This window comes from Trachurus japonicus, chromosome 12 (assembly GCF_045865225.1).
Source record: "Trachurus japonicus isolate A0001 chromosome 12, Traja_1.0".
NCBI classification, from domain to species: domain Eukaryota; kingdom Metazoa; phylum Chordata; class Actinopteri; order Carangiformes; family Carangidae; genus Trachurus; species Trachurus japonicus.
The window spans coordinates 13,401,850-13,424,441 of NC_140918.1; the positions used below are offsets into that span (position 1 = coordinate 13,401,850).

The window sequence follows — 22,592 nt, forward strand, 5'->3', positions numbered from 1 at the left end:
AGCCGCTGTACGCTGTGACTTACTGTGAACATGTTCGGCTATGTTTAATTCCCCACAAATTAATTATGGATATATTTGCCACAATGATGTGGGTATTCCGCTGTGATGTTAAAGTTGCGTTGTGCTTTAATATGATGCTTGTCAGGGATTTGCTGTGTGGTGGAAATACATTTTGCATCTCGGTTACCTGGTGGTTAGCACTGTTGCGTCAGAAGAAAAAGGTCCTATGCATGAAGCTTGTCCACAGTCCTCTTTGTGTAGACCTTCAACATTCTGTGTGTTTGTGTGGGTTTTGCACAAATGCTCAGAACAGTCTTCTTAAAGGCTCCAGTGTCCGTGATCATAAAGCAGGTGTATCAAAGTGCTGAGTCCATGGAGAAATTAATGCATACAATTTGTATTCAGAAACAGTTCCCTTAAAATGAGCTTTCAGTACTTTTACAACTTGTGATGTCACAACAAAGCAGAGGCCCGGAGCCTCTCCTCTGACTGGTTCACTGACCTGTTGTTCCAAGAGCTCCAGAGAGAAACCTCAGAGATGGACTCTTTAACTGAATTTGAATAAGTTTTGGTATTTGAGACCATCAATGCATCTTCTAATGGACCAACACTTAAACTAAATCAATCAAATATGAGACCTTTAATACAGTTTTGGAAAATAGATGGTTCAGTTGAAAGGATGCAATGATTAGGTTTCCAATATAATTACTGTTGCAACAATGATAAATTGTGTGTGACAAGGTCAAAATCTTCATAGTGTTACTTAATCTTTCCATTAGTGACCACTGTGGTTATTAGTATATGTGTAGTCATCTGTGAAATCTGACACATTACAAATACATGTTTCATTGATCGTGTGCATTGATTCTGTTTCTCAGCTCACTCAACCACATAAACACATGTACTCTGTCCCATGTTACAAAAGGAAAAACATTGATTGAATCTTTGGGGACAAGTACTACTATGCATATGCATTTACATATGCACGCACACACAAACACACACACAGACATGAACCGTCCCCTAGAGACCTTTGTGCTGCCTCGCTGTTGGAGCTGGTGTTGTTAGTTTTAATGATGGAGAGGCCAGTGCAGGTGAAGCTAGCCTGAGCAGCATCCTCTCTGGTGTGTTTGCACAGTCAGCACACCAACGTGACACCGATGTAGGACAGAGAAGAGGCAAACGCGGCACATTCAAGTCGCAGCGGTGAGCAGAAAAAAAAGAGAAAAAAAAGTGCAACGGTAGTAGCCTTTGGCTGAATAGCAGCCTGGCTACATTCAAGGAACGGTGGTTCTGAAAACAGATCACATTTAAAAGAGAAAGGGATAGTGACATCAGATTATATTCGGCCGATGTATTATTGAACTCAGGAGAGATTCCACAAAATGTGCTTGTGCTTTGATGCTCTGTTCCAGCGTTCCTTTGTGTGAATGGTTCATCACACAAGTCTTTGTCATCTTTGTCATTTATCACTGTAATTGAGCTTAGCGAAAGTTTAATAAGGAAGACTACTTCATTTTTAATTCTTTCACCTCTAGGCTACTCTTTCATTCATTACATCTTCTGAGCCATGCCTCTTGTCTGCCATCCTTTCATTCCCACCTCCCTCCATTATCCTATCAGTTTAAAATTCAAGAGGCAACCTCCTCTTAGTTCATCATCCAATCAAGTAAGCCGAAAATTTGCTCCCTCTCTCTCGGCCACATGGGAGCTAATCACTAATCAGCACACTCTTTATTAACCCGTTGAACTGCTTCACAGGCTCACTGCTCCTCAAAGTCTGCACTGGCTTTTTGCCACATTAACAAATAGAAAAAACAATCTCGCCACCTTTATCGAAAGATGAGCCACAGTGTAGGAGCAATGCATCCACGAAGCCACAGCCTTCAAAAGAGACCAAACTAAGTTGAACATACTGTAGTATGGACATAATGCTCCTCCTAAGGAGAACACAGGCCCACACAAACTACAGTAAGGCTTAATACCAAATGAAAATTAGCCCACACTCCAGATATACACCCTAGAGTTCACATGAGCTTGCCAACTTAAAAAGCTTACTGACATCTCAATACACTCAGTAATTAGAGCAGGCTAGCAACCAGCCATGTAAATAGAAAATGTTGTAAAAAACAGTGACACAAGCTAAAAACAAAACAAAACAACTGAAAAAATATATATAAAATATAAGTAAATGTCAAATTAGAGCAATCAAGTTGCTTAAACAAAGTATGGGAACATCAAAATGCTACTTTTTTTTTTTGCTTACAATCATTTATGATGTTGTCCACTTGTCGGTTCTCATACCTTCCGTGAACACTCCACTGGGAAAAACTACAACAAAAAAAGTATTGCTTGAACATCAGACTCTCACCCCCTGTAGACTTGAAAGGTAGCTCTGAAACAGCAGCTTCATTCATTAAGGGTTCTCAGCATTTCACAGCATTGCATCAAATCCTCCCTTCCCTCATCCCTCACGACCAGCCACATCAATCTGTTTTCCTTTCATGTGTTCTTTTTCATTTTGTGATATTTTTGAAGAAATATTATCGTCATTTACAGCAATTAAGTTTAGAAATAGTAAAGTAAACCATTGTTCTGTTCATTGTGTCTTTTTTTTTTTTTTTTACTGTACTCCTGGCGGCTACTGAACTAAAAAAAACTGACACATTGTGATACTTAGATTTAGTTAACATTTGAAGTACAGTAAGAGCTTCATACCTAAGGGAAAGCGAGGCTCACTTATAGTATAAAAATTGCATCATTAAACTTTAAATGGTAAAGAGGCATTTACTGTCTTTATTAGAACATAAAAATTTGAGTAAGACGTTAGAAAATCACCTCTGGTCTTCTGTGGCTCTTAGCGCAAGTTTGGAAAAATTGGCCTGTAAATTATTAAGCAGCTAAAGGCATGTTGTTATTGGCTATTATGTGTTGAGGGTTTTTCCTCTGTGCTTAAACCCACAGATGATTCGCACTCAGTTAGCATCCATCTTGGTGTAGGAAGGAGGCCAAAGAAACTGTGAGGCATGTGAAAATGCAAGCCTTGTGGCAAAAGCCTCTGAGCAATGGCATAAAAAGAGGACAGCTTAGGGGAGGAATACAGTGACACTGGAAAAAATTTAAAGGACTGAGGTCAAGAGCACTCTATTTTCAATCTTAACATGGGGAAAGGGTACAAGTTGGCTGCTATAACCCATATCAAGGGCACTTTTTTTTTTGCAAATGATAACCTCCCAAGAAGAGGAGACGGAATATGGTGCAGAAAAGAAAAAAAGCTCTTCTCAGCAAAACTTCACAATCCCTTTAGTCATATCAGGCCTGGAAATGCCTGCTCAGGATGCCTTTGTGCATGTGGATCTATGTAGTCAATGACTGTATCCCTCCATGTGAGCATGCTTGTGTATATTCCATACGACAGAGCATCTCCCTCAAGCTGTAACCTTTTCATCTCTCTTCTGTGATACAAACACACCATTCTTATTTGAAGCGCTCAGACGAACTCATGACATGACAACATTTACCACAAAAAGCTAATGAAAAAAGCTGTGACCTCCATTTGTTTTATTTTAGTTTTTTTTTCTTTACTATAATTGAATTGCACAGAGATATATCTTCCAGATCTATTGGCTAATCCTTTTTGCATCTTAATTAGACAGTGACAAACTCTCTAAATATGTCGAAAAGAACTATTTCCATCCCTTTTGGGACTTCATTGTCATTGTCCTTGGCACTGCAGGGCAATCACTAAAAATGCTTCCAGGGCTGAATGGTAGATGTACTCAATACAGATGGAGACCATAGCGAATAAACACCCCATCCTTTGAATAAGATTGCAGAGTTAGAGATGTTTTCGGCATAACAAAGAGGTTTTGTGTATGAGTCTTGGTTGGGACAAAGACTGCAATGCACTTTGCATCGGTCAGGATATATTGTAGATTAATAGATGACATTAAGTTGAGTATGTTCATTCTAACTGAGAAAGAGATTGAGCCTGGCACTCAACTAAATACCCATAGAATATTGATATCTATACACAGTATTGACATGAGGCATGCGTCTCTCTCTCACACACACACACACACACACACACACACACACACACAGCAGTTTAGTTTTGCTACGCTTGGTCTGCAAGGAATTGAGATGGGAGCACTTTTTTTTCCCTTTCACCATCTGCTCTGCGTCTCTGCAGATTTTGCTGATTTATGGAGCCCACGGAGCTTCTCTGCTTTGCTTCTATTTCACAAATTTATGGCCCTGAATTAGGAACAATAGGAGCAGTGACCATTGCTTTAACACCTCATTCCTCCTGCTGCCGGAGAGCAAGGCGGTTGGTCAGATAGGGAACTCTTGCCAAAGTCTCGTGATTAGCAATTCGTCAACGGGGGAATAGGGAAGTAAACATCAAATTGGGAAGAAAATGAGGTCAGTAAATTCAGGAATGGCATTGCATCAGAGTGCAGGGAGCAAAGACAAACAAAAATAACCCACTGCAGCTGGACAAAACCTAATGCCAGTGGTCCAGTCCCTTGAGAGGGCAGCAGCTGTTATGTATTTCTGTCAGAGAAACCTACCCCCCCTCTGCTCTTTAAAAGTGGGAAAAACTGTAAGGTTGTCATGAAAAGGTTAGGCGAAGCAGCATTAACCCTCAGAAATGTGCTGGCAAAAACATTTTCCTTTATCCTTCGCTTTTTTCTTTCCTCCACAGACTTTCTTCCCTGTGATATATAAACATCTGGCAGTGGAAATTGATGGTCGTTAGGAGTGCAAGTGGGAAGGGATGAGTCTGAGAGAAACACATTGTTCTGCTCGAGCTTCATCTTGTGCACAAGCTGATAAAATCCAGAATGGGAATAGGAGCAACATTTCTTTTCCCTACCACAGTCCCTGTACCTCTGATAATGAAATGGGATGAGCAAATCAAGTCCTCACCCTGATAAGGTGATACTTTCCTCACATATGTCTCTCTAAAATAAAATGCTGCGCTGCAATCCAATCGCAGTCTCACTGTTGCCTCGCAACGACACTTCATCACACCCCAACCCATACTGTAGCGCTGATAGTGAGATTTGAATAAAATGTTACAGACACAAGCAATTATGACAGATCAGTCACAGAAGGGAGAAAAGAGGAAGGAGGATCTGCTGTTTAATTCTGCTGGTAATTACAGTCAAAAAAAAAAAAAAAAAAAAGACTGAAAAAACATGAACAGGCCTTGATGTGAGCTTCACTGCCGGCTCATTAAAAGCATGTTGTGGGTCTATATTTTATTGAATGCACAGATTGCATAGTTGGGAAAGTGTACACACATCCAGACACATCAGAAAAGCAGGACAGCACCTGTCGTGTATTTATATTCTACTTATCTTACAGACATTTGCACTATATGCACTCTCTACTAGATAAATGCATTTAGACTCCCTGTGAGACTTTTCCTTCTTTTCCCTCTGTTCATCCCTTCCTTTGGTCTAGACCTTTTGAGTTTAGTCAGTGGAAACCATACAGTGGATAACATCACTTGACATTTACATGCATGAGCAAGGAGGTACTGCCGTGCGAACAGTGTCATTTACATCCTCCCAGCGACTCCTATTCAGCCTCTGATTCATGTCGGGGGCTCCTCTGGGTGCATTTTGAGTGTGACCAGCTAAGGGAATGGAATTCGCTCTGCCATTTTTACCTTTAAGCTTACATTGTTTCAGTGGAACGTTAGAACAAGATACGCCTTGCAAAATAAGTTAAGGTTGGAGCATTTCAGCCCCTCCGTTTTATTTGACCCTCCTTTGCCTTTGGAAAGAAAGGTGAGAGAAGACATATTCAAAACAAAGACTGCAGCCAGCAAGGTAAATCGAAGGAAAGCAGCCAGTGGTTTCTCATCAATAAAACCACAGAGTAATTAGAGAAAGCACTTGAAAGCCAATTTGCGAGTTGACAAATGATCAATCTTCATCTGTAACGCAGCCACAGTAGCATAAAGCAGCAGCGGTGGATGTGGTGACAAATGGCGTGCCTTTTCTAGCTAGCATCTCATTCTCTTTGTTGAAAGACTCAGTCGCCGGCTAAAGAGGGAGAGAGCGCCTCTGTTTTCCCTATCAGCCCCAAACAGCTTCTCCTGGAACCAGATGAACATTGGAGTGAATCAGTGCCGCCATGCTCTTTTTCACTTAATGTCTTTAAGAGACATATGTTACTGATAATCAGTTCAGCTCTCCCATTCACAACATTAATGAAAAGGTGAGCTCTCTGTATTCAAATAAGAGACTGAAGGGAAAAATCTGCCAGGATTCAAGTGTCACAACGATTTTCTGGCTGCACAATTCACCATGAAGCAAATGAATTTCTTTTAAATTTCTTTCTCAATTCAATTCCACTTCAGTCAGCCAATGTACTTGATTTATGTGAATCAAATGACTGAAAATCTCCTACCTTTACCACCCACAGTGTTTGCGCTTCAGCTCAGCCTGAAACCTTATTAATTAGTTTACTTTATGACGGGGACGGTGCTTGTTTGAAACCATCTCATAAACCGCCCCCGCGCTCTTGCTCCTCAACCGGGCAGCTATCAAATAAACCTCGCAGCAAATCCTCGCACCGCTTCACATGACAGATGCAACCAACTCCCCCGCTGGCGCTCCTCTGCCTCGGCCTGCATTGATCCTTCCCCCCTCCCAGAATAGATTTGGACACAATAATTCAGCAGCCAGGTAAATTGGAATAACTCTGACCATTAGTGAATTAGTTTGCTCTTTAAAATCAGCCATTGATCCCCGAGCCGAGCTGATTGGTTGCTGACCAACCAAGAGAATTTAATTATCAACCAAGAGTGTTGCTTGCTCAGCCATGTTTTCTGAAGGTCAGGGTGTCACTGCAGTCCTTTTTTAAAGACACAACGGGAGCAAGGCGAGAGACTTGGGGTGGTGGTGGTGGTGGTGGGGGGTTGGGGGTTGGGAATCCAGTACAAATGAAGTTAGCCACGGCAAGCCTCCTCATTCCTCTGTTGCTTCCTAGCAATTGCAAGTGGCAGACCATTACCACGCCTTTTCAGACATGGCTGTGAGCTGTGCAATAATGATTCTCAGAACTCAGATGACACCAGTTTCTCATATTTAGATGCAACCGCGCTCTCCCTCTCTCCCTCTCTCCTCATTCTGTCATTCCCTTGCATCAGTCTCATGTAACCCGTGGGTCCTGATGAAGTCATATTAATATGAACTAAGTTAAAATAACCCAAAAGAGGATAAATTTCATTTTAAGGCTGCCAGCCATCCATAACCTTAAGTCAGAGGTTTCCCTTCACCACGTACCTGTATCACTGGGAATGAGTTTGCTCTGAGGGAATCGGGCTGATAACGGTTCGGAGAGAGCTCATATAATGCAGGAAATAAATATTACATATTGGTGACCATGTGTCACGCACAAGCAATGGATGGATGGATAATTCAGGAATACAGTATATCTGCTCTCATTCCCTCAAGTCTACCTGTCCCCTCGCAAAAGGCTTCATTCTTCCCTGATCTCTCGCCTCCCCGGGATTTAGAATACAAATAAGGAGAACAAGCCTCCCCATTCTTATGAACTTTATAGAATAAAGAGGGACACTAAGGGCCCTACACAGGGGAGAGAGGAATTGATTGGCAAAGCTAGTGACAGGACCAGAATGGAGATTGAATCCCCTTGAATGAACCAGAATGGAGGAGGAGTTGCAGCATGAATAAGGCTGTTTAAAAAGAGGATGGAGAAAACAAGCCTCCCTTGTCCTGTCTTGTGATTTCCTGAAGCAGACATCCTCCCCTTTTTACCCTGCTTATTCAAGGGTAAACGTGATCCACTTTCTGTCTCTTCCTCTCTCTGTTTCACTAATCCACTCTGCAAATAGCAGAGAATGAATGATATTTCTGTCATACTACCAGCCACATTTGTGAGATGCATGTAAAATTTCCAAATTGGTGTATGTAATGGACTGATGCAACAGCGGGGCACAAATATCTCAGGTTGGAAAGTGAGTTCTTTTTTTTCTTTTTTTCTTTTTTTTTAATGTTACCATGAGGCTGAGAGAGTACACTGGAGTGGAGAGCATTATTTTTTATTTTGTAGAATAATCAAACAAGCTCTCTTGAAATGTGTGAAAAAAATGTGTCATGTGGTTTGCACTATAACACATTAAAAGGGTTTAATTGAACCAGCCCTGCAAAATCAAGCCGTTGGTATCAGGATGGGGTTGTCAATACATTTAGGTTTTGGTTTGGGTGAGTGTGTTTTATGATGAAAGGTGCAATTTTATAAGAGAAAATAAAATTAATTTGGCATGGGATGCTTTGGTAGCTCCCCTGAGGGTTGTTTGCTCCGTAGCCTCAGCCATTTTACATTTCCCCTCATGGCAAGCAGGTCCTGTGAGTATAACTCTCTCCATCACAGTGGGGTCGGCCTTAAGCGTCCCTCTCAAGGAAGCCATTTTCCTTTCTGAAACTATCAGATCCACTTCAGTGGAGATTGGCGAAGAGCAGCATCCTAGCATCACTTCAATGGTGCACTGCTCCTCTGTCTGCAACCTACCCTGACCTTGATGCAGGTTTGACACTGGCTATTGTAGCTCTGCATGTGTAATGGAGGGACTGAGTGCATCCTTCAACACACACAAAATAGAGCTCTATTTAAAGTTTGAGTTTTTAAAACACAGGATATTGCTAACCAGGTGTATTTGAACTCAACATATAGCATTACAACAAACATAAGAAAAAAAAGTCCCTTTAACTGGACCATTATAATGTGACAATATAGAGTTTATAGTGTCTCACCTTAAAGATATTGTCAATTTTGTGAATCACGTCTCGAGAAATGTCAACATAAGTGTCTGTAAGTGTGTCTTTAAATGCCAATCTCCAGCCCTCTTAAACCTCTTCTACTTTGGGCTAGGCTTGCAGATGCAGTCACATCCTGAGTACCAGTGAACGGCTGGCTATAGTGTATGGCCCCCATCCAGTTGTTAAACTGTCCCTGTGGTTCTCCGCCAAATTATTTGGCTGTCCTTGTGATGGCATTGAACTGCTTCCTGCATCAGGCAACAGTTCTCATAGGACAGGCAACAATTATTAACCAAACGTGTTATCTCCTCCCAAGCTAATTTAGCATCATTTGCCCTCAGTGGCTTATTTACAGGGTTTGGAAATTTGGTTTTGGTGAGTCAGCACTTCCTGCACGTGAACATAAGTTTTTTTTGTTTTTTTTTGTGAGGAACTTTTCACTTGTGTGTGTGTGTTCCTGTGTGTGTGTGTGTGTGTGTGTGTGGTAAATACTCCCGACTGCTCTCTGAGGCTTCCATATTTAAACTGAAAGAGCAGCATCTTTTAGAGGGAAGAATAGGAGTGCATCTGATTCCAAATCACAGTCCATTCCCAGCTGTGCAGCTGGTGCACGGCACCACATGACTCCAGTGCCCGAAATACCAAAAGTCCCTCACCCCACCCCATGTGGACAGGTTTTTGCACCAGTGTGCATTGATTTGGTAAAAGGAGACGCTCAAACTGTGATGGGGGCATGCAGTACATTCATTTGAATAATAATCTGCAACCTTTCTTCTATAATGATCTGTTTAATAAAAACAAAAGGCCATTATATTTGATCAATAAAAAGACATTTCCCTTATAATTAATATCCTCACATTATATAAATAAAGGGAGAGTCGTGTGTTCAATCAGGGTCTCTTCTACCAAGAGATGGACTTTTTTGTTTTATGTGTGATTTTTTGTTTAGATGCAAAACTCACAAAGCAGACATGCAGAAAAGCTGGCATGAGATGAATATTTTTTCAAAGCAGTACAAAGCAGAGAGATCTTAATGTGCGAATAGACACTGAGGATTTACTCTCATCATGTGGCCATATGAATGTAAATGTACTCGCTGCAGGAGGTTTCAGGGATTCAGGCAGCAGTGAAGCCTCAGGTGGTGGAAATGACTAAGCCTCTGGGTCAACGGCAGAACTGATTCGACAGCAGTATGTGAAAGGCTTTTGTCATAAAAACGACTGAAACAAAAAAAAAGAAAAAATATGTCTGTCTGTCAGGAGACAATTTTATGATCATGCGCAACAGTTGTCTTTTCAAACACCTGGCAACTAAATCAGAACAATCTTTTGTCATAAGATTCATCTGGTCGAAAAAAAACCGAAACAAAATCAACAACAACAAAAGTTTCACATCTATTTTTGTCCTGCCATTTCAACATTTGTCAAAATATGTTGTCCTTACATCCATTTAAAACACTTTTGATACAACCCATATTTACCCTGCTTTTAAAGAAACAATTATCCATCTGTTTTTATCTGTGTTCAGTATTTTCTTTTCGATTTACAGTGCATTTGGAAAATGTTTCCAGCCTTGTTTTGACATGTTGTTTTGTTGCAACCTTGAAATGAAGAAAAAGCCTAATCAATCTACTACACTGCATGTTGGTGGGGGCCACTGTACAGTAAACAGGCTAAATCAGGTGTGCTAGTGTGACTAATTTTGACAAAAATAGGAAATCCCCAAGTGTGACTGCTCCTGTCCTGCAAAGTTTGATCAGTGGTTTGCTCCTAAGGGCCACAATGAAGTCGAAATACAGCAATGGATTTTTAAATACAGCAATGAATTGCCCAAGGGCCACATGTAATTTATTTTAAAGCACAAAATACGAGCATGACTGATGGGAATAAATAATCAAAATAGCACTTTGGTATTCGTAAGCAAGAAACCCTTCTACTGTAACCTTCCAACAAAAATCCCAATAAGGGAATGAAGTCTATCATCAGAGTGAAGTAACTCACTGAAATTAAGTCATTCATTAATCACCAATTAACTCAAGTATAGCTCAGTATCACTACTGTACTCTCAAAATGGCCAGCATGAAGTGCTCATAAGGATAATATTAATAGCATTTGCATACATGAACACATCAAGTGATCGTGTCATGTTAACATGTTGTCAGGTTTTTAAATGCAAAGAATGAGTGTGACCAAACCCCTTGGCATTAGTGTGTATGAATCCTGCTAATTGCAGCTTGCGGCTATTTGCTTTTTCGTTTATTTTCTCTTTTGAAAGAAGAAAACATGTCCTGCTGTTAATACTGAGCAAATATAGTAACCATTGTTACCTATATTTCTTAAATGCATTTTCTCACTGTCATTTTCTTTTACATACATGTCTTGCTTTCATATAAAAATGTTTACAGACACTCACATCATGCACAAAGGCATATCATTATCAATCCCCCTCTTGCATCCGCCCTCTCTATCAGATTATGCATTGTTGTATTTTGACAGCCAAACTCAAATTAGTCTTAAATGTAATTAGCTTAAAACAGGCCTGTTAAGTACACTGTCATATTTTGTCATTGCCACTGAGTGTCTGGTTGATGGGTGGAAAACAAGGCTTGTTTTCTGCCTGTCAAAAATGCAATTAAAGCTGAAATGCAGTATTCTTGGTTGATGGCTGAAGTTCCATTACAATCAAACTTAAGAACTGACTATGCTTCAAATTTGGCAGCATAATTATAATTAGTTACACAAAGGAGATATTTTCAAATTGTCCCAGATATTTTACTGGTGCTTTGGCAAGTAGGTGACAAGGGATTTCAATGATAGAATTAATTTAAGGCATCATAAGAGAATGACATGCAGATTTTTAACCATGTTGACACATTAAATAAACAAATAAAATAAAATAGAGCTCCCTGAGAAATCTGCTTAACAATGTCACAATTATTACTTTAACTTTTACAATCAAGTAGTTCATCATCTATTTAACGGCAAAAGATTAGAGCCATTAAATTTGCTCTGCTCCTTGATGATGTGTTATTGTCTAATAAACCATGAAAAAGGGGGAAGAATTTTTTGCACACACTAGCACTTGATAGCGCACTGTTGGGTCCTCCATGGCCAGAGGCCAAAGTTCTTAAACGCAATTACTGATGAAAATCGTTTTCCTTATCAGTAACTAAGAGACACAGTTTCACTGCTGAGTTGATAATAAATGTTCACAGTCATTTTAGTGTTTTGTTTGAAATGGTAATTTCTTTTCCCATTAACCAAGATTTGATGTTAAATATTGTGTTTTTATTTCACTGTCTACAATGTAATTGTGACTTTGTGGGGATTTTCACTGCAATGTTATCGTGACTGGAAATAAATAAGGCTGTTCAATCTCTAAGAATAATAGTCATCCTATTGTATTCTTAGATTGAGTTACATTTAAGTTGTCCAATGCAGGTAGAGTAAGGTGTTTATTATCTGCTGCTACTATAATATTCTTTATAAATGAAAAACATGAATCTGTCCCTGTTCTGATATGTTTCTATCCTGATTTTTTTCTGCTATTATTTGAAATTCTGAACAGTAGAGAGGCAGACAAGCATGGGTAAGAGGAAAGGGGTGAGACATGCTACAAAGATCCCAGATGTAATTGAAACTCAGGCGCTTCAGTAGCCAAATAGTTGCATGTAACCCTTTGGGTACCAAAGCAAAACACTCCATCTGTATATGACATACTATATCTGTCTTATGTTTGCAGTGCAGTGTCTAATACTAAGGGCAATGTTGCAGCTATTAACCATCCATAGCAGCTTTAGTAGCTTTAGTGTTTTGTATTTGATAAGAAAAGGCAACATTTTGTAGCACATTATTTTTAACAATTCATGAAGTTGCAAGTCAATAGTTGAAAGTTTCCTCCAGCAGTAATTGACACCACTGGGTAAAGGGAGATGGTGTTCTTCCACATTAGTGGCTAGATGTCATAACATATCATAAAGCAGCCTTCTAACCTTGTCAGAATTTATCATGACACCAATTAGATAAAAAAAAAAAAAAAAGACAGCCACGCAGCTCAGGATGTACTTCATGCTCATCTGCAAAAGGGTAAGAGTCTTGTATGGAGAGGCACAATCTGTGTGGCTTTAAAAAAAAAAACTCCAGGGAGGCATGAAGGGTGAACAGTCTGAGGAAGAGCAGAAAATAAATACACAACATGTCAAAGTAAAGTGACAGTGACAAGGGCACTATCTTATTTGTTCAGTACAACACAATTAACCTAACTCTATGACATTTTCTTGTACTACTAAAATAGACTTTGTCACGTAACAGCTCTCTTTTTTCTGTCTCCCTCTCCCTCCTTCTCTTCTTTTTTTTTTCCAGGTCTCCACATAATGGAGCGAGAATGAACAGAGAGCGGCTTAAAAAAAAGCATGAACTGGAGGTTTATTGAGGTCATCTGCTTCCTGTTTATATGGGACCATATAACAGTTCAGTCTTCCCGCCAGGACCCATTGGCCACTGAGCAACATGTCACCAAGCAATATGACTGGCTCATCTCAGACCGTGGACCTTTCCACCACTCACGGAGTTATCTGTCCTTTGTGGAAAGATTCCGCCAAGGATTTACGACCAGATATAAAATTTATAGGTGAGTTCACTTTCAGCCTGTGTACTGATGCCACACAGCGACTGTCTGTTTTAATGGTTTTTCTATTTTCAGATTTGAGTTGCAAAGAGCAGCACTGTGTACAATTTTTACTTATTAAGTGTGCATTTTTTATACACACTCTCAACACTGCAACCCTCTTTTTGTTATATTAATGAAGTGTCCTTCTGCAGTCCTTCCCTTATTTCGGGAAGGATGTGATTCCCCCGAAACTGACATGCAATCAAACAATAGTGTTTAATGATCTAATTCCCTAAACATGTGAACACTTGTTGTAGTCTACTGGTCAGTAATAGACCCTGTGCTTGTTAGAAAGAGAGCATTGGTAGGTGCAGTGTACTCAAGTGCTGCCTCACATCTCAGTATTAATATTTGTACAAATTTGCACAGATAATGAGGTACTTCCAAAAAGTACGGAGACATAAGAGAAATAGATTTTTTTTTTAAAAGAGGACAAACACTGCAGCCCAGCCTGAGATCATCTCACCTCTATTCACTTGTGTGTGTCCAAATACCCAATCTTGCACCTCCCATAATGCAGTTTTATTGTGTTTTTCATTAAATCCTCCCTATCTGGAATGCATATGTCCTTCAAACTACAATATACGCGCCCATACTTTCAGCTCTAAATGAGATAACCCCAGTGACACCACCAGGGATATTTTTTTACCCTAATACATTATACAGTTGTTTTCACAGGCAACTGTTGCATTATGTTAGTGTTGTGTGCCCCTCTAAAACAGTGGAGGGCAAAAAAAGCTAAAACATTTTGCAGCAGTAAATCACATTAACATGGAAATGTATTAGTTAGGGTTACCGTTATATTTAACCTTGTCGAATTGCTAAATAATATGGACACCATCATAAACCACATTAAAAGTGTGTAAATGATTCACCACCAACAGGCGGATACATAAAGTCGCATTAAGCTACAAGGGATAAAATATATTTAAAAGGTAATTTAATTCATTTGCCTCCTGCTTTTGAATTTCACACATATCAAAAATACATAATCAAAACTTCGTATACTATTAGTTCTTAGTTTTTCACGCTAGCCCCAGCTTTAAACTGTATTAGCACCACTACAAATACACTGATCACTGATTTACTTAACTTCCATCTTTTCCTCTACACTTGGGACCGTATAATACAGGCTGACGTTCAATAATTACAACATTGATTATATTTTCCACCTCATACTTTTGATGCAGTCTTGATCAGGACTTCCTGGAAGAAGTTTTCCTGTATCTCTATGGCAGCTTCCTGGCTAAATAAAGCATGAATAAATAAAATAAGACATCTTAGCATCGCACATCTCCTCATAGTTCACATATAGAGGGGCAGGTACAGAAATGAGATGGCTCGAATCCCCCCCCCCCCCTCTCAGATTGAGGTGCTTTTGATTCCCTTGATTTCCCTTGCATCCCTCTGCAGCCTGCAAAGTCAGAACTATAGAAAGCCAGGGAAAAAGGAAGAGAGTCATTTGCCACATTCCTTTTGGCACTTCTTTCACAGAGTTTGTTCTCTCCCTCTCCTCCATCTCTCTTGGTAACTTGCCACAGCCCCCGGTCCCCACTGGCTTTCATGCCTTGATATTGTCACATGAACAGTAAACAATGCATTTGCATAATGCGTAACTTGACAGAGCGGGTTGTTGCACAGAGACATGAATCTCAGAGGCAAAACTTCTGAAGCCGCCTTCCACAGACACTGTACAGCCGTCGAGTGCTGTCTGTGATGCTGTGGAGATTTATTAAAATAGAGTGTGTGTGTTTGGATGTTGGGTGCTGCTGGGAGCGTCGCCGGGCCCAGGTGGCTCCTGTTGTTTCTCCCTCTTAACAAACCATTAGTGGCGTCAAGTTCACCCATCAGCGCTAGATATCCCCTTTTCCTCATGACAAGACAATTAAATCTAGCATCGAGAGTGTGAAAAAAAATCGGATGCATTTCTCATTAAAAAATAAATGACAACAATCAACAATCCACATTCGCATCTGTCAGACATCTGTACACCTGTCAGAGAGAGTGAAGATAAAGTAATTTCACTCATATGCCTTTGAGCACATCCTATATCCAGCACTGTGGCACACATGCATCTCTATATGTAAATATAGTGGACTGGATGAGAGATGCTTCTGAGCATGGAATACCTATTCAAGTAAGTAATCATATACATTATTTGAAGCGGGGGTGTGAAACGTTCCCCCCACAGGTCCTAGTGTTTTCCAAAGATTCTGCTCCCAACATGGACCAGCAGTTAATTTCAACGATTAGTACATCTTCAACCAGAGAGGGTGAGGAAATAAGTGACATCAGCTGGTGTAGTGTTCGGTTGGAATGAAATCATACATACCCTCAGTCCTCCTCGGCACATGATTGCCCAGCTCGTGCTCTACTCTAACCAGCAATGAGGACTGAATCGCCTTGTAAATTTCCCCGGGGACTTTCTCTGCCTCGACGATTTAGCGGTGGAAAGTGGTTGAATCAGATTTGCAGAGAGACAAAGCATCCATTCCATTCGGGTTCTCTTATCAAGAGAGATTACCCTGGAGGCACACTGGGTGGACAATGCCAACCTGATCAGCAACAAACAAATCTGCCCCATCTTTAATAACATGGGCACTGCGCCTAATTTGAAGGATAAATACAGATTCTTAGGAGGTGCCAGCCTCTTGTCTAGTGCTCCGAAAAAGGTCAGCATTGCTTGAAGGGTAAAGACACACCACAAGGCACCAATTACCCTCTCCCTCTAGACTCATGTCTCTTAAAGAAATGATTGGAGTGCATTTTCTATTGAAGTAAGCAATCTTCACTTCCATGTCACCGCTGATTGCAATCTTGAAACTGAATTCCTTTTTCTTTTCTTTCCTGTTATTGTATGCATGAGTGTACATTTCCTGTATGGTATTCATCAGTCACAAGAAAGCCGCTTTCACTGCTGGCTGCGCACTGCTCTTGTATCAGAGCTACAGCTCAATAATGTGTATCAATGTGCGCTTCGGTTAGTGGTGAAATTCGATGGCCTGTTTTGGTCACACTAGCATCTCTCGTTCTGTCGCTTGTACTCTATTATGGGGGTTGAATGTGTTTCAGATGATGCGTGTTCTCTGTTTGGCCTTTGTTCGCAGAGCTCTATCTCAGGTTCTTGTGAGCCTGAGTGAAAATCCAATATAAATGCAAATCTGGTCGCCATTAATGCATTTTAAAGGCCTCAAATCAGAATTGCACTGTAATCAAAGAAGTGAGATGTGGTGGGTTGTTATTTAGAATAAAAAATATTTATGAAAATGCATAGCTCTGATTGATCACACTTTGAAAAGCCTTGCTGAAGTGAATGAATAGAGGGGGCGGCCACGGTTAGAGCTCCTCTTGTCTTTGGAGCAGGCTTCATCAAAACCTCAAAATCTGTACAAGGTACTGAACAAAGGCCTGTAATGACCTGTGGAGAAATACCACTAAATTATATAAAAACCAATTTCTTGTAACAATAGGGGACACATTTTTGGACTAGGTTGATGCTTTCAGAGTACTGAATCCTCAAATTAAACAGTATGCTATACTAAATTACCGACTCATTAAAACCATTGGAGATTACTTGCGCATACAAGTTTAAAAAATCTCTGCTTAAAGACAAATAGATCACATTAGTTAAAGCAGAAGTAAGCGATCCGGTCGTTTTGGCTAACTTCCTGTCAGCGGATGGAGTTAGCGGTCCCCTCCCTCGTCCCTATGTCACCACATTCACGCGCATCCCTTGGCTGCACACACAGAGAGCCCCTTTATGCCGTTCTCTCTCCTCATTGGATAAAGGTTGTAGGATACAAGGAAAGTTTTCTCCCTGGCTTACAGCAGAGCAGAGTGACTGACAGACCTGTGTTTCAGACCAAACACTCTATAGAAGTGATTGCTGTCGGAAGATAACTACGACTATTAACACAAACATTCCGCTTACTTCTGCTTTAACGCTTCTTCTGAGTCTTCACCTATGAGTTTAAAAGGCTTATATGACTTACTATGATATGACTACGGATACATCCTCCAATTCCCCATCTCAAAATAAATATTGTTTCTGAAGCTAATAGCTAGCTAAGTAAGAAGTTGAAGCTGTGATGCGAAAAACTAGCATAGGCAGCCAATTTATTTTCTTCAAGTTGGCCTTCACTGTGAAGACTTATAAGATAGATCTTTTACAAACTTCAATATCGTAAAAAATGTATTTCCATTTAATCTATTAAAGCAGAAGTAAGTGGTCCGGTCGTTTTCGCTAATGCTGCGTTCCAGGCAGGCTTTTGAAATCGTAAATTACAGCTTCAAGTCACAACTTACGACTTTGTAGCGTTCCAGGCAACCCACTCGTGTTTTTCCGACCTGTTTTACCGGTGAAAGTCACTATAACGGCCACTCGTAACTTCCGACCGGTGAACTCGTACCAGATCGAACTGGTACGACTTCACGGTCGGAAAAACACGAGTTTCCTTGAACGCACCATAACAGTCCTTGTCCCTACGTCGCCACATTCACGGCGTCCCTTGGCTGCACACACAGCCCTGCATGCCGTTCTCTCTCCTCATTGGATAAAAACTGTAGGATACGATAAATGTTTTCTCTTCGGCTCAGAGCAGAGCAGAGTGACTGACAGACCCGTGTTTCAGACCAAACACTCTATGTAAGTGATTGCTGTTGGAAGATATAACTATTTAAGACTTATATTAACACAAATATATCACTTACTTCTGCTTTAACATGTCATAGTTTTATAATTCTTTATACTGCAGAAGTCCAATATTGATATTGTCCATCTATAGCCCATACCTACCGCCAACGTGTTTGATGGCAGGCATAATAATCCTATTTTTTATACAAGCACATTATGCACATCTCAAACTGAACGTTTCCGTCATGAGTTAATTATTCATAACTATAATCAGTCCACAGACAACCACTTGATCAGCATTAAACCTTGGATGAATAATCTGCAGCTCTAATTTACATGTGCAAACAACTTCTTTTTATTCAGAATCTAATTAAAACCGTTCATCAGATAGTCCTGCATGCAGCTAACTTCTGCTTTTCTTTCAAATCTTTCTTTTTTTTTAAAAATTCTCATCTTTATTTCAATTTCTCATGAGCATAGCATTATATATTGCAGTAATGCCATATACATAACACCACATACAACTTGATAAAGACACATTGGCTTCCCTCATGTGCTCATTGTGGACGTGTCTGTCAGTGCTGATCTAGGCCCCATTTGTTTTAAACAGTAACAAGGTGTAACATTTGTCCGACTCAGGTCTTGAATTAGTTTGGATGAGCCATCTGTAATTGGATAGAGCGAGGGGAGGCGGATTTGATGTAGTCGGCAGATTTGCTGAGAGAGGCTGCAGCAATGTTTAATTCAGCAGGCTGTAGCCAAAGGAAGAGAGGGAGAGCGGCAGTCAGGAAGTCAGGAGGGATGAAACAGACTGAAGAAAGAGGACAGAGACAACGAGGGGGTCTGAGATGCCATTAGGCGGTGAGACAGGAAGGTGCTAAAAGTGTGTGATGAAGAAAACATACAGAAGTGCTATTGACATAGAAGGGAGGTGCAGGGAGTTCAACATCAAATCAAAGGATAGGGAAGCAGACAGGTACACTGGCAGTGAGGTCATAGTCAAGGTGAGAAGGAAACGCTTCACTGAGGCATTGGAGTGGCTCGGATGAGTCACAAATACCACATACTCAAATGCACCTCTCTCTCACAAACAAAAAACAACAGACCATATCTATTATTAAAGCCTTCACTGCATTGAATCATAGCTGCACTTAGAAAATCATGTGTTCATATCTGCTTATTCAGGACTTAGACAACTAGAAAACTCCATATAACATTTATTTCATTCCTCCTATAGCAAAGCTGTGTTGGATACACAGCATAAGTATAGTTATTACATATTCCTTTATATATTTTTTCAGATGTGTGAGGATAACGGAGACTTCCTCTTAAAGTTGAACATTGTACATAGTGGAGCCAGGATAAATGTGGAATAACAACAGGGGCAGTTGCAGCGAGATTAATGACAAAACCACTCACGAGAGGAGAAAATGGCTCTGTATGATTTCATCTTCCACCAATCAACAATATAAACTCTCTTTGTTGCTATAACTTTTGACAATGACATGATCTCACACAAACTTTAATCTGCGATATGGCACCAGGTGGTATTACTGTATACTGTCACTGAGTAGAACTCAATAAAAAGGGCAACCTGATGGCTCAGGGGTTCAAGATGCTGACCATGTAATGACAAGATCTCTTATTTAAATTCACCTTGGGGGAACTTTGTTGCAAGTCATCGCATCTAATTTTCTGTCAGCAAAAATGTCCACCGAAATATTGAAAAAGATTAGAGTGATGAGATTGACATTGTTTTCCTCAACATGACACCAAAGTTCAGACTTGAAAACAAAAGGGTTAAGGTTATTAAGAGTGTAAATAATTTAAACACAGATTAGACCATGCAGAGTCTTTCTACTTTGCAGCACGGCAATGTTGTTATGAGGTGATTGAGAAAATCAGGCAACTCATAAACATGCTGTCACTGAAACAGGATCTTGGCTGTTACTGTAGTTCGCACCTTCTGGCAGCAGATGTGAATTCCCATTTGCTGACTGAAGCAATAATCACTTCCAACACTTGGATTTCGTACAGTTGCTTTAGCCAATCAGGAAATCTGAAGTTCCATCACAGACTTAAATCTCTTGAGTTGACATCATCACTATTGTGCAAAAAAAAACAAAAAACAAAACAATTATTCAGTCTTCGATAATATGGTAGTTTTGTTAAATAGTGTTGGCTGTGTGACACAAAAAATATCATGGACATCACCAATGTAGACACAACAGCTTTTGTGCAGGATGGGAAAATTACTCCACATTGAAATGCAATTTACTCTCTTTACTCTAATTTTTTTTGGTTAACACATACAGAGGCAGGCACAGACACACACAATAACCACAATGTTATCCTGGGGCTACACTGCAATTACAATCACTGGAGCAGTGTTGATTCTGGGTGTTGATCTGCATTTCTCAGCTGTATAAGTTTGGGAGAATCAACGGGGGCTGATCTGGGGAGGGACTCTATGCCACTTCCCTTCTCAAACCTAGTGGTAAAAAGCCCCCGCTGTGGGATGACTTAATTACTGGCAAGAAAGGGATGATAATTAGAGGAGAAACAGGAGGCTAGGAGAAACTGTCAGGGTTAAGTACTGACTAATTCACTGCGTGGGATGCCTGTGCCACTCTCCCTCGAGACTGGCAGTGCAACGTCACCACAAGAGCAACAAGAAGAGAAGATGCTGAAGCAGCCATGTCCTGTATTACTACAAAAATATTTACTAAATATTCCATTAAAGGGAATCATTGTGTACTGTGAAAGGTACATGATTGTGACTGCACTGAACCACTGTTGACTTTTAATCCACAAAAGCAAAGCTCAAGGACTCATCCCATGGTCTTTGCCAATTATACTACTTTTTATTTCACAGTTTATGTCTTAAAGATGTTGTCAGCCCACACAGTTCTTTTCATTTCAGCAGATTAGGCCACGTTTTAGGTCAAGGTTTACCGCAGCTGAGGTCTGAGGTCCCCGAACTCCATCTATTCAACAGAATCAAAGCTGTCAGTTGTGTTTGCCAGAACAGCTACAACACAACTAACATCCAGGGGGTCAGGGAGATGTCAGCAAAGCTACATTTAAAAGTCCTGGGAAATGGTCCAATCAGGCAAACTAACAGAAAGGACTTCAATGGCTCCATTGAGTCTTTAAAAATGTGTTTCTTTAAGAAATGTGTTCATGTGGGCAACAAAAACCCAATCAAAGTAATAAGAATTATTATTGTCATCAAAACCATTATCAAAACCATCGTACTTTTGTCATTTAGAATATTTTTGTTTATATTTTTCAAGGCACATGCATACTGTAGACATACAGTACATGCACAGACAGTCAGACACACCGCACGCAAACACAAATAATTAAATGGTCAGATTAGGCACATAATAATACAAGACACAAACAATTCCCAGCGCGGTCTTCACAGTTCTATAAATACATAAGATGAGAATATGTTCCAGCCCCAGACTGGGTGCACAGCGTCTCTTCTAAACACCTCAGTGGAGGTGTCGTCATCCCTCTCCCACTCCTCTGTCTTGCAGTCCTGCAGTCCATGCGAGCCTTTGGTGTTTTTTGTCTGTGACCTACACAAACAAAAAAATAACTTTTTTTTGTTTTTTGTTTTCCCTGGCCTCCTGTAGAACATCTGAGTCAGTTCACGTCCAGCAAAAACACTGAAATTGTTGGACATGTTGTCTTAACTGTGTTAAAAATGTAGTGTAGACAGGTTCTCTGATGTGGAAATTCAGAAAGGTTACGTGTCCAAAATTAATTTGAACAAGGCTTTTTTGTGCTCTCCCACTCAATATTTTGCCTGTTTGTTTTGTGTGTGATCCTGTGAACACACAAGGATTTGATGTACATATTTATTTGCTAGAAATCATTGTTTAGAACTTAATTTCCCCATTGATATTTATGACGTTAAACTTTACCGTACGTAATACTTAATAATAATTCAGTGTTTTACTTTTATTCATTTATGCTCGGGTGTAGCTTGTACATACTTAAAACCATAGATTAATAATAGAGCGATCTTCCCTTATCTAATTTTCAAACGATATCATATCAACACATGGTTGATATTTGGTGAAACCCACCTTGACAATTGACCTCTATTTCTATTTCTCTATATTCTCATGAAAACATAGAGATACTAGATAAGATAAGACCTCATGTTTTTGTCAGCAGGCATTAGAAGGTAAATTTATTGTGGCTGGTATTCAACCTTATGAGCTGACTTAAGTAAAGTAAAAAAGCTGACACTGTACAATGGCTATCACACCTACATAAAGTAACCATTTTCAATACGTTCTCCCATCTCTCATGGTACCAACAAGTAGAATTTGGGAGCTTGTCCACCCAAAATAACTTGAATAACATGCTTACACTGTTATGGGTTTACAGTGGAGCCTTAAATCAATACAGCAGCAGCAGCCCTTCTGTAAATCCCATCTTTGTCAACCTTATAATGAACAGTGTGCTGGCAA

General features: G+C 40.1%; 1 protein-coding gene across 1 annotated transcript in view; it reads left to right on the forward strand.

The window, feature by feature from the left end:
• brinp1 (bone morphogenetic protein/retinoic acid inducible neural-specific 1) overlaps positions 1–22,592 on the forward strand; it is a 103,813-nt gene that overhangs the window by 11,455 nt on the left and 69,766 nt on the right. The window contains exon 2 of the mRNA XM_085793308.1: positions 13,163–13,430. Within this exon, the coding sequence (XP_085649434.1) occupies positions 13,213–13,430 (218 nt within the window). The 5' untranslated portion in view covers positions 13,163–13,212. The remainder of the gene's footprint in view (positions 1–13,162; positions 13,431–22,592) is intronic.